Source organism: Schistocerca americana, chromosome 1, assembly GCF_021461395.2.
Source record: "Schistocerca americana isolate TAMUIC-IGC-003095 chromosome 1, iqSchAmer2.1, whole genome shotgun sequence".
Taxonomy (NCBI): domain Eukaryota; kingdom Metazoa; phylum Arthropoda; class Insecta; order Orthoptera; family Acrididae; genus Schistocerca; species Schistocerca americana.
In genome coordinates this window covers 389,534,720-389,547,343 of record NC_060119.1, presented here as the reverse complement: position 1 = coordinate 389,547,343, position 12,624 = coordinate 389,534,720, and the positions used below count along the sequence as shown (strand labels likewise).

The window sequence follows — 12,624 nt, the reverse complement described above, 5'->3', positions numbered from 1 at the left end:
TCATGTTAATATAAGTATTCACAAAGCCGAAGTAACTAAAGTGGTATTCGTATAATTTTCTAGCTTACTACAAAGATTTGCACTTTAATTGATGTGGCATATTAAAGATATCTCCCAAATGCATCATTTATGGTGCATTTCATCACGTGAAAAGCTCAGAAAATGCAATGTCATTTACTAAAACTGTTCCTGCATTGAGTTTAGGTGGAAGTAGGATATTTTCATCTTGAGTCACATCTAGAATACTAGTTACTTGTACAGAAAATAAAAGATCATTTCAAGGTTGTATGTGAACCTTGGGTTTAAGGAAAGAACAGACATCCAACTTCAATCTTAAAGAACTATCAGTTGTCAATATTAGATAACTACTGTTCTCAGACTGCTGAGTGTTATGCCTGGAACTGAGGAAAATGCAAATTTTGTGATATTTTATTAAAATTATCGATTACACAATTCCTCATTTAAAAAAATGCCAGTTTTACATTATCATTTAAACAAAACTTTCATGTGTCTGCCTGTCATCTGTTTTTAATAATAGTTGGGTACTAGACTGCTGAACGTAAGTTGTGACCCACTCAAGTACCCATGTGTTCTAATGCAGCTGCTTCCAGGATGGGAAGGTACACCGGCCTCGGCTTGAAACCATCCAGCGGATTAACGAGGGGTCATTGTGCTAGCCAACATGGCTGTGGTTTCTGGAGGTTCCCCACATCCCTCTATGTAAATACTGTGTTGGTGCCCACGTTCCGCAAACATTTAGAACACTTTCTCACACTTGCACACAAAATTTACTCTAGATGCAGAGAGATTGGGGTACACTGCTCCTTCCCTGGGGGGTGAATATGTGACTGATGATCTTACTGTTTGCTCTCTTAAAATACATAAAGAGCTCAGCTGTAAATTATGATCAGATTTATAGTTAGGGACAAATTGTATACTGGAAAATCAGTTAACAGGAAACCACATGTATTGAAACTAGGGTGTGTATTATTAACGTGTTTCTTCAGTGGAACAAAGGAATTAAGTAGTTTATCTGTACATTTCGTAGCATATAGTGTGGTTGTTACTCCATGTGGGTCTGTGAAAGGTGTTGTATACGGCAGTATATACATCACAAATGTTCCTCAAGCTTGGAATCATTACCCCAAGTGAAAAGCAGTAGTTCCTCCCTTGTGGTGCTGGTAGGTAGCTTTTAGTGTCAAGTGGTTCGCTGGGGTTGGCCAGAACTATAAATGTGACAGGCCTTGACCCATCAGCTACTGGGCATCTCAGTGCAAAGCAGATGACCAGCTATGGATGAAGATGCAGTATATCCTGGAAAACTTGACAGATAAGTAATGAATCACAGTCAGACAGATAATAAAATCAATTTTTGTGACTATTTTTCCATTGTTCAGTTTTCACTCTTGTGTGTCTTTTTTGAAACCAGCTTACATCCACATTGTTCATCAGAAGTAATATGTTACTGTGCCAACAGTGGAAATGATTACTTGGTCTTCAAGCTTCTTGCTTCGTTCTACTTTAAACCCCACCCACCCCGTCAATTTGTTGGATTTCAGCTTTACATCAAAACAAACCTCTCTTCGCAGTTTCTTTCACACACCAGGTATTATAGATCACCATATATATCATACTATGCATTTCAGCTGCTTCCAGTATCATGTCAGGCAAAATGCAAAGATCCATCATGTGGAAACACATCAAGATAGATTTAAGTCGTGCTGTAGGTATCAAATTAGTATCTCAGTTTTTTTCCCTGCATTGGAAGAGGATGAACATTTAAACAGGGTGCTGTACAGCTGCATAACAGATAAAACTACACACAATTGGCAGTAGTAATTTAATGTACACTAATTGCATTTACAGCCATAACAGGGGTCCAAAAATATTTACTTCTCTGAGTTACAATGTGTGGGTTGTGTCTTTATTGAATTTCGAAACCACCCATCAACTTGTGACTTCAGGATGGAACAGAGGACTGACCTATACTCATCTATCAGATAACACACTGAGTGGTCAATAAGAAATGTTGTTGAAAACAAAGATTTTGTAAAGGTGATTTACATACAAAACTGACGGAGACTAAAGAACACTCATTGAAGCTGTGCAAACCATTTTAACTAACGATTCCAATCAAAGCCCAGTTTGCACAGTATCAGAGTTCTGCCAATTACACAAAGGCTGTGATACATAAATACCATAAACCAAACCAGTAGGTTGATATGTGCACGTCGATCAAAAATTGCAGCTGCTGTGGTCTTGCCCGGGGCCAGTTTATGCACCGTACATCCATAAAGTTCTGAGACTGATTTTATTCCTGGTGTACAAGTGACGTCAGCACAGAAATTATGGTAGCAGCTTGAACTGTGAACGACAGCTGCACATTCAGCCTGTCAGTTGTGAGCAGGCCGTGTTAAGTAGAGGAGGTGCAGTTGTAGCTCGTCAGCATAGTTGTCACAAATCACAATAGATCATCATCTCTAGATCAAGTCCTGAAGACATTCTCCAGAATGTTTTTGAGAAGAAAAAAGTGTGTCAAAAGTTTGTCCTGCACACAGTGAATCCCAAACAAAAATGGCGTATGAGCGCCTTCTGCGACTTGATCAAAATGCAGAAAGCAGACAATTCTTTTCTGTAAAAAATTATTGTGCGTGACAGGACTTAGTGTTAACAGTACAAACCTGCCACAAAATGTCAAAGTTCAGAAATTCATATGAAGGGTCAACACCCTGATGACCTAACAAGCATTGAAGCTGTTCACACAGCTTGAACAACATTCCAAAAAAGAACTTTCCTGACAGCTTTAAATGGTTGTATGAATGTTATGTGCAAAGGGGGGGGGGGGGTCACTATGTAGAACATTTCAACCATTAAAGCCACTGTCTTAATAACCTTTCTCTGTTTCTTTATAAATCCAGTCTCAAAACCTTTTGGGCTGACAGGATGCACAGGATTTGTCAGTGGGCAGTCCTGGGGATAGGCACCCTCTGAATAATGGGGCTGTGGCAATCAACAGTAATGTTGCGCCAGCTACTCTGTTTTCATAGTGGGATAGGGTGGCACCATTCCAAGAGGAAAGAAATTTGTTTGTGCCTTTTTTTTTACTTTCATTATCAATATTTTTTTCTTTCTGCAGCTTTGATAATGAAAAGAGTTTTCAAAACCTGCCTGTGAATAAAGTAAAAAAAGTTATAGCTCTTCGGTGGATCTTCTTATCATAAAAGATATTTAAATATTTTTCAGTTGTTATTTTTCACTTGGGAGTTGTTATTTGTATGGTAGTGTTATTTTGTGGCTGATCGCAAAAATTCTGTAATTGGAACAATAAGCACCATGTATTAAAAAAGACATTTATTCACCTTCAGAGCAATGTCTATTGCCCACAGTATGCTTTTTGGCAACATGGTAAAATCGATGTCACATATTTGGATGTTACTATGTCTGCTTTGTGGCTGTCATTCGTGACTCCCATGAACCAGGATAACAAAATGAATTCTGTTGGCATCCGACGTGAGGAGTAGGCGTAGTGTTTCAGACATTGCGTGATGTGCTTAACCAGTAACTTTCATTCAGGAACTGCAGTGTGTAGTTAGCTACAGTTGTGCACTAAATAACAATTTTGACCTATTGTGTTGTATGTATATGTTACAACCATTTCAAAACTGATTATTTATTGTTTGGCCTTCAAGTTCCTTGAACTTATGGAGATGCCTCTTTGAGACAAGGGGAAGCTGGTGACTACTGTTCGTTGATTGTCTCTTGTACTCTGCATCAAACTTGTAGCACCAGCTATCACAAGTGATTGTGAGTTGATGTCAAGTTGGTTGTTGGTCACTTAAGTTAATGAAATCTCCAGCAGTTTCCATTCATATTAGCTCCCGATTGTCATTCAGTCTGTGTATTACATGTGCAGAAGCAGCTTCCTGCATATCAAAATATGTGTCAACACTTCTTTCAGATTATGAATTCCCAGAGATCGGTATTGAAGGCAAATTGCCAGTTTTGTGCGAAAAAAGGGTAGATTTTGGGAAAGTCATCCAGAACTGTGGGTCAGGGGAGATTACCATATGGGATGAGAAGGAAAGACTAAAGTAATACTTACTTACACTTGCATGCATCTTAGTTGCAGTTTTTCACAGACTGTAACAAATCTTGTACATGCAGTGCCCCATTAAACTATTACATGAGTCCTCCCTCTTATAATGTTTGACTTGCTGAAGCAGACAGATCAATCTGATGTACATTGTGTGCTCCAAAACGTGAACATGCATATGCACGCATTTTCAACCAATGCTTCCATTTATATAGTAGTTCATTTACCAAATATATGGACACTAAATATTTGTGACACAACATGTGTTTGTACGTTTCCTTGATGTTGTCATAGTTGTTGCATGCAAAATAAATGAAATGTGTGAAGACTAAGATTGAGGGTGGTTTATATGCTATGAAAAAGGCAAAAAGAAATATATTTTTTATCTCTGTGTTTTGTAGCAGGATATGGTGGCTGGAAGTGAGCTGGACATTTGGCTCCTTGACATGCAGTCTACTGATGATGGTCTCATGCTCCTGGCAGCTGCACTTAATTCTTCCGTTTCACAGCAGCTTCATTATGCACTTGGTGAGTTAATACTTAAGTCAGCAATGATCATACATTGAGTAAGATGCGGGACTGATTTAGAAGCAGCTTTGTACAAATCCAGGTTCCACCATTCTCATTAATAACAGCCTCAGTATGGACAGTAAAATACACACACACACACACACACACACACAGGGTGTATATGCACAACCAGGAAAACCCAGGTATTTTTTCATCCAGGAGAAAAATGGGCAAAATCCAGGATTTTTTTTAGAATTCCTGGAAATTTTCATTGATTTATTTCTGTAATTTTGACTGGTAAAATCCGACATTCTAACAAAAATTTTACTGTGTCCTGCAGAATAATACTGCAGCAATAAAACATAAACAAGAAGAAGAAACCAAAATCAAAACTTAAGTTGCAAAGGAAATGCACAATTACAACAAAACAGTGCACACACAAGCAACTGACAACAGCAAAATGTGTCAAAGATGAAGACTATGCAATACTTCATAACAACATGCTTCTGATGAGCATGTCACAACTTTTTACATCAGGTTCGTTTGAGCAGTTGCCAAAGGGGACATGCGCATTTGCAGTTGAGTCATGTATGAGCTGGTAATGTCTCCTGCATTTGGTGACTTGAAGTGCGGGTGTTAGCTGCATCAGCAGTAGCAACAAGCAGCCAGAGGCTACCCAGAAAAAACAGATTTCTGTGGCTGGGAGCTACTGAGTGAATTAAAATGCATTCGCGTAATTACTGTAGCCTAAAATATGTTATTAGTTTCAATTTCCTGATTTTATTTTATTTCCATGGCTTTGGCAGTCAAGCATTAATTGCCTCACAGAACAATGAAGTTTCTTTTGTTGATTTGATAAAGAAATTTGACTTTGATCAATCTTTTCTGCAGAGACAGTCAATTTATTTGAAACAAAGTGTTTCATTCTGCACTATGGGCTAGTTTCAACTGTTTCCCGAATTTCAAGTACATGTTTTCATCTTCCGGCATGTATGGCATTATGCCATAATAAAAAAACCAACCTTGAAATAATACAATACTGGAATTCCAAGAAAATTTGCATCCATAAAATCACATTGAAAAGTTAATTTCAACTAGGGGTCTACTTCTTTGTGAATCTGGACTTACAATTGTGTACTTCAAGACAAACTATGCATTTTAGTATGGTTTACAAAATTATGATGTTCATGGAGTATACTCTGGTGTCCTGTCTCATTTGTGATGTGATGTAAGATCTCACAATTAATATTTTATTAATAGTGAAAGTTTATATTTTACAATGTAAGACCTCTTAATATTATATATGAACAAACATATTGGCTTCCTGCATCATCATAGCTGCTCGCGCGCAATAAAACCTGTTTTCTGGCACTCTCTGAGAACTGCTGAAGTGAAGTAAATTCTAACAGGTCGCAGAGAACATAGTGAATGGTGGTTTGAAAAGAATTGCATTCAAAGTAAATTTCATTTTACACAAGATGAATCTTGTTACATGTGAGAATGTGCGTTGAATTTCTTAAATCACAGTTTGTTTGACTATAATTTAAAGCTTAACACTTTGAGGTCCAGCTACTTAGAACAGTTTGGAGACCAGAAGACCAGGTATTTATGTCAGTAATTATCTCAAAAAGATCAGTGTTATATTTGAAAGCTTAGCTGTTCTTGTAGCTACACTAATTTCTCATATATTAATTTAAATCGTCGACTTTTCTTATTTGTGTGTTCCCGCTACTTAACAGTGATGTTACTGTTGGCTGACTACATAACATGTCCTGTGCTCTAAATATCTGCTATCATTGCCTGGTGAGATCACGTGACGTGAGCTATGATTGGCTTAAAAAAGTGGGTCGCTATCTCTGTTTCACCAAATTCATATTCTTGAGGAAAAAGATCTTGTTTCACAAAGTGCCTACCATTCAGTGCACATTGGTCTATCGATTATTCGTATGATTTTGAAACGCATCCCCGCTGATTTTTGAACAAATTCAAAGTTGATTTCAGAACGAATCATAAATTGATTTTTGAATGTGTGCATAGTGTACATGATATCTCTGCCAGGGGAATCCCCATCACATCTAGAAATAAACTTTCCTGTAGAAAAAAGGGGAAGTTGCTATACGAGCTGAGCGGAATAAAGCCGAACTGCTGAATGCCGGTCGCTGTTTATGTGGTTGACTGGGTTTGTGAATGATCAGCATTGTTATAATTACTAGTTAAATCCATAGATTCAGACTACCAGAGTAGGAATAAACAACTAACAGGAATAACAGGTAAGAAAGATTATGTTTTATCTTCTTAGTGTATCCAAGAAAATATAATTTTGACACACAACTATTGGCCAGACTACTATGCCAGTAAGAGCCAGTTGTACAGTCCCCGGCTAGCAGCCACTAAAGTTCTATTCTGGGAGTAGCATGGAAAACGCCTTGTACGAACACGTAATAATGCCAAACCAGAGAATAAACATGAGATAACTGAACTGGTGATTGTGGCAGGGTTAGTGAAGTTAACCGGAGAATAAGGTTGCACACTGGCAGGAAGAGTTACAGAATTAGTGACAACTAGATTGTTTGTTAGATGGAGGAAGGAGAATAAATGGGGACGTCACACAAATTATGGAAGAATTTGAAGATTTCAAATTTATATGAAAATTTCATACTACTACTTTTTATCTTATTCTTCAGGAGGAGGAGCATATAAATGAAATGTGAAGCTATTTCCTAACATAAAACTTTTTGCTTGTATTAGGCTTAATAGGCATTTGATATTGGTACTTCATGAATTATATTCTGTCTTGTCATAAAAATGACCATTTGTGTCAAAACAGTCTCATTTATTTGATGTGTTACAATTGCTGCAGTATTAGGCAGGCCTATTTCGTTTTATCTAGCAGACAGTGACAAAATACATGTAATTACATCAAGAAACCACACCAGGCTTGGCTACTGTTTGTATTAACAGCATTTTCAGTATTAGACGACGACATTTTGTTTTTTCGTGCAGCAAAACATTTGATGAACTTCGATGAGGTTGTAGGTTCTTTCCCAGAAAGGAAAGCATGCCATGTAAAGCTACAGGAAGAGTAGAGAGATAAAAATGCTAGTAATTAAGGATTGAAGAAATGTGTACTGTCTTGCTAGTATCTTGTCTCTACTAGTTTTATGTATCCAATATTTAATTTTATGTCACACAGAACAGCAAGTTACTAGCTAATAGGCAATAAGTAGTGAAAATTTTCTGAAGAGTTGCTGTTCTCTCAGTTACAAATAATCCCATCCAGTATTAATTGCGAGAATTTTTTTAAGAGAGGCAGGATATCAAACCGGCTGACTGGGAGCAGGAGAGGCACCACAGGACATTACAATTTCCACTGTCTGTAATGTAGATTGATTGCACCCATAGCAAAATATTACACGTTTGAATTCCACTGAGTGAAATACAGTGATGTGAGATAGAAAAATGCAGTGTGAAGAGGTGTGGCACCATGAAGACCAAATAACCTGTCTTACATTTCGTCAAACACAAATGTTTTATGTGTCTGGCTCTTCAGAATAATGTGCACTAGAAAATGAACATATTTTTGAAAAGTCTTTTTTGTGTCCTGCCTCAAATGCTCAAGTATTGCCCCAGTTCAGAAATATCGTAGATCCGGGGCAGAGCAGTCTGAGTCGTAGTGGGGAGGTGGATAGTATCCGTGTGACCCACGTTAATGTTTAATGATTTTGCTCTTTCCTCTTTATTTGTTGCTCTCGCGTCAAATGAAAACAAAACGAATTTCTGTGGCCAGGAGCTATCAAGTGAATTAAAATACAGTCAAACAATTACGGAAGGCTGAAATATGTTATTAGTTTCAGATTTTATTTTATTTCCACCTTTATGACTGTCAAGCATTAATCGCCTTGCAGAACAATGGAGTTGTTTTTGTCGGTTTGCTAAAGAAATTTGGCTGTTATTAATCTTTTCCACTGAGACAGTCAATTTATTTGAAACAAGGTGTTTAATTCTGCACTATTGGTTAGTTTCAACTGTTTGCTGCATTTCAAATGCATGTTTTCATCTTCTGGGATGTATGGCATTATGCCATGATAAAGAACCAAACATGACATATTACAGTACCGGTACTCCAAGAAAATTTACATGCAAATCTGGACATACGAATGTGCATTTTAAGCCAAAATATGCATTTTAGTATGGTTCACGAAATCCCGATGCTCTCAGTGTAGCCTCTAATGTCTTGTTTCTTTTATGACATAATTAAGGTCTTTTATGTGTTTTACATGTACGAAAATACAGGCTTCTTGCGTCGTCATAGCTGTGCAAGCATGGTGACTCCTGTTTTCTGGCGGTCTCTGGCAACTGCTGAAAGGAACCTATTTCTAATAAAATATTGCAAATGGTTGTTTAAAAAGCGTTACTTTCAAAGTAAATTTCCTTTTACGTAAGATGAACTATGTGTGAGCATGTATGATGAATTTCTAAAATCACAGAGCTTTTGACTCTCATTTAAAAACCAACTCTCTGAGGATGACCATTTGGAATAATTTTGAGCCCAGAAGATCAGACATTTATGTCGTCGTTAAAAATTTTATTGCCATATTTGTGTGATGTATCTTAGTGCAACACGCACAGAAAAGATCAACATTAAATGTGGAAGCTTAGATTCTCTTGCAGCTTATTAATCTTTGAGACCAATATTATATGTGAAAGCTTTTCTTTTCTTTTAGCAACACTATGTATATTAACTTAAACCATTAACTTTTCTTATTTGTGTGTTTGCGCTATTGGCTGACTACATCATGTGTCCTATGCTCTGAATATCCGCATTATTGTCTGGCAAGATCACATTACATGAGCTATAACTGGCTTACAAAAGCGCATAGCAATCTCAGTTTCAAGTAACAAGTGGTGTTGGGTGGAATTCGAATTTATACTTTCGTAGTACAAAAATATGCAGTGTAGGTGTTGCTGCACATCAGATATCTCTCCAAAATGTATTTTTTTCCCTGTGTTTAATTTTCTGAAGTGCCGGGAAATTCTATGCTGGTGTATAAAACCATAACCATTCAAAGGATTGATAAGTTTTACAGTTCTGAGGAGTGTATTTTCACCCAAGAGAAAGTGTATTTTTAATGAGGAAATCGAGGAATAATCCGGGACCCTTTTTTTCTTTGTTTGCGTATGCACCCTGTGAAACATGAATTTTTTCATTTCTGACTGAGAAGCCTAATACCAGTTTTCATAACTCTAGCTTTAAATGTATTTTAGTAGTTCTTTAATAATGATTAAAAAATACTTTCACCTGTTGTTTCACTCTCATTGGAGTTAAATTTCTAAAAATGGTGAAATACATTTTTTTTTTTTTTTTTTAATTTGAGACTGAGAAACCAAATACCACTTGTCATAGGTGTAGCTTCAATATTGTCTTAATAGTGACATATTTTCAGAAAGACCTTTCATCCCCTGTTGTACCCCCTTAAGGGTGGAATTTCAAAAAACACCTACAAATAAGATCAACACCCTTGCAACTTTAAAGTTTCTATCCTTAGTGGTTTGGGCTGGCTAATGATGGGTCACTGAGTCAGTCAGTTGGGACATTGCCTTTCATCTGTAGAGATTAATATGAGAGCTTTCCAGTTTCTGGTTTGATTAGTGTGGTGTAGGTAACTACTATTTTCCATTGTTAAGTCATGTTATGAAGCCTGTAAACTTTAATGTAAGATTATGTTCCTTTCAGGGAAATTACCCACAGAAAGAAATAACGTTCCTGCAAAATTTGCATCATTCACACTTCTGAAACATACCACATTGTATCAAGAGACAGAGGAGCCTGAAGTATTGGGTTACCAGTTACTGCTGTCTGCCCAGGGAGCCTATCTGTTCAATCAGAAATCTGTGATTGCATTGTCAGGTAATATTACCTCTTAATACTTCATTTGCAAGACAAGAAATTTGTCAATTTTAAAGGCAAATATCTTTGTCAAAATAAGTTTTGAATTTATCTAATTAATTATATCAAATGGTGTTCAATTTTATAGCTTTGCTTTTTCACTATGAACGAAAGCTCAATAGTGTCACCTGGAATTTGAAGTCCTGTCCATAGGGAAATCTGTCGAATAAGTTAAAATTAGCAATTTGACTCTCTACCCCTTTTATTTAGAGAGTCCTTCACTCATTTCCAGTTTCAGATTATAGATTTGTCTCACGTGCTTGTATTTGCAAGTTCTTTTCACTTTTGAGGTCTGGGAACAAGAATTTGTTTTTTGAAATACCTTGTGGCTGATTATTATTATTATTATTATTATTATTATTATTATTATTATTATTATTTATTTCTTGTCTCAGACGTTATGTCTGATTAAAAATGGAAGGTGACGCGGACCTTGATCAAGTGTGACTTACTTTTAACTGTACGGTATATGTTACATTGCATTTAGGAATTTTCGGGTAATTGAACAAGTGTCAATAATTACAGATTTCTGTAGTTGTATGTATAAGTTTGGATGTAGCTGTATTGCATTGATGTACTGGTGGATATTGTGTGGTATGACTCCTGTAGTTGATAGTATAATTGGTATAATGTCAACTTTATCCTGATGCCACATGTCCTTGACTTCCTCAGCCAGTTGGATGTATTTTTCAATTTTTTCTCCTGTTTTCTTTTGTATATTTGTTGTATTGGGTATGGATATTTCGATTAGTTGTGTTAATTTCTTCTTTTTATTGGTGAGTATGATGTCAGGTTTGTTATGTGGTGTTGTTTTATCTGTTATAATGGTTCTGTTCCAGTATAATTTGTATTCATCGTTCTCCAGTACATTTTGTGGTGCATACTTGTATGTGGGAACATGTTGTTTTATAAGTTTATGTTGTAAGGCAAGCTGTTGATGTATTATTTTTGCTACATTGTCATGTCTTCTGTGGTGTTCTGTATTTGCTAGTATTGTACATCCGCTTGTGATGTGATCTACTGTTTCTATTTGTTGTTTGCAAAGTCTGCATTTATCTGTTGTGGTATTGGGATCTTTAATAATATGCTTGCTGTAATATCTGGTGTTTATTGTTTGATCCTGTATTGCAATCATGAATCCTTCCGTCTCACTGTATATATTGCCTTTTCTTAGCCATGTGTTGGATGCGTCTTGATCGATGTGTGGCTGTGGTAGATGCTACGGGTGCTTGCCATGTAGTGTTTTCTTTTTCCAATTTACTTTCTTCGTATCTGTTGATGTTATGTGATCTAAAGGGATGTAGAAGTGGTTATGAAATTGCAGTGGTGTAGCCGATGTATTTATATGAGTGATTGCTTTGTGTATTTTGCTAGTTTCTGCTCGTTCTATAAAGAATTTTCTTAAGTTGTCTACCTGTCCATAATGTAGGTTTTTTATGTCGATAAATCCCCTTCCTCCTTCCTTTCTGCTTAATGTGAATCTTTCAGTTGCTGAGTGTATGTGATGTATTCTATATTTGTGGCATTGTGATCGTGTAAGTGTATTGAGTGCTTCTAGGTCTGTGTTACTCCATTTCACTACTCCAAATGAATAGGTCAATATTGGTATAGCATAAGTATTTATAGCTTTTGTCTTGTTTCTTGCTGTCAATTCTGTTTTCAGTATTTTTGTTAGTCTTTGTCTATATTTTTCTTTTAGTTCTTCTTTAATATTTGTATTATCTATTCCTATTTTTTGTCTGTATCCTAGGTATTTATAGGCATCTGTTTTTTCCATCGCTTCTATGCAGTCGCTGTGGTTATCCAATATGTAATCTTCTTGTTTAGTGTGTTTTCCCTTGACTATGCTATTTTTCTAACATTTGTCTGTTCAAAAAGCCATATTTATATCATTGCTGAATACTTCTGTTATCTTTAGTAATTGGTTGAGTTGTTGATTTGTTGCTGCCAGTAGTTTTAGATCATCCATGTATAGCAGATGTGTGATTTTGTGTGGGTATGTTCCAGTAATATTGTATCCATAATTTGTATTATTTAGCATGTTGGATAGTGGGTTCAGAGCAAGGCAGAACCA

At 36.4% G+C, this 12,624-nt stretch overlaps 1 protein-coding gene across 3 annotated transcripts in view; it reads left to right on the top strand.

Moving 5' to 3' along the window:
* Positions 1 to 12,624, top strand: part of LOC124601810 (nuclear pore complex protein Nup133) — a 131,738-nt gene that overhangs the window by 19,698 nt on the left and 99,416 nt on the right. For all 3 annotated transcript variants that reach the window (XM_047136275.1, XM_047136273.1, XM_047136276.1), the window contains exons 6-7: positions 4,495 to 4,621; positions 10,338 to 10,511. In XM_047136275.1, coding sequence (XP_046992231.1) covers positions 4,495 to 4,621; positions 10,338 to 10,511 — 301 coding nt within the window. The remainder of the gene's footprint in view (positions 1 to 4,494; positions 4,622 to 10,337; positions 10,512 to 12,624) is intronic.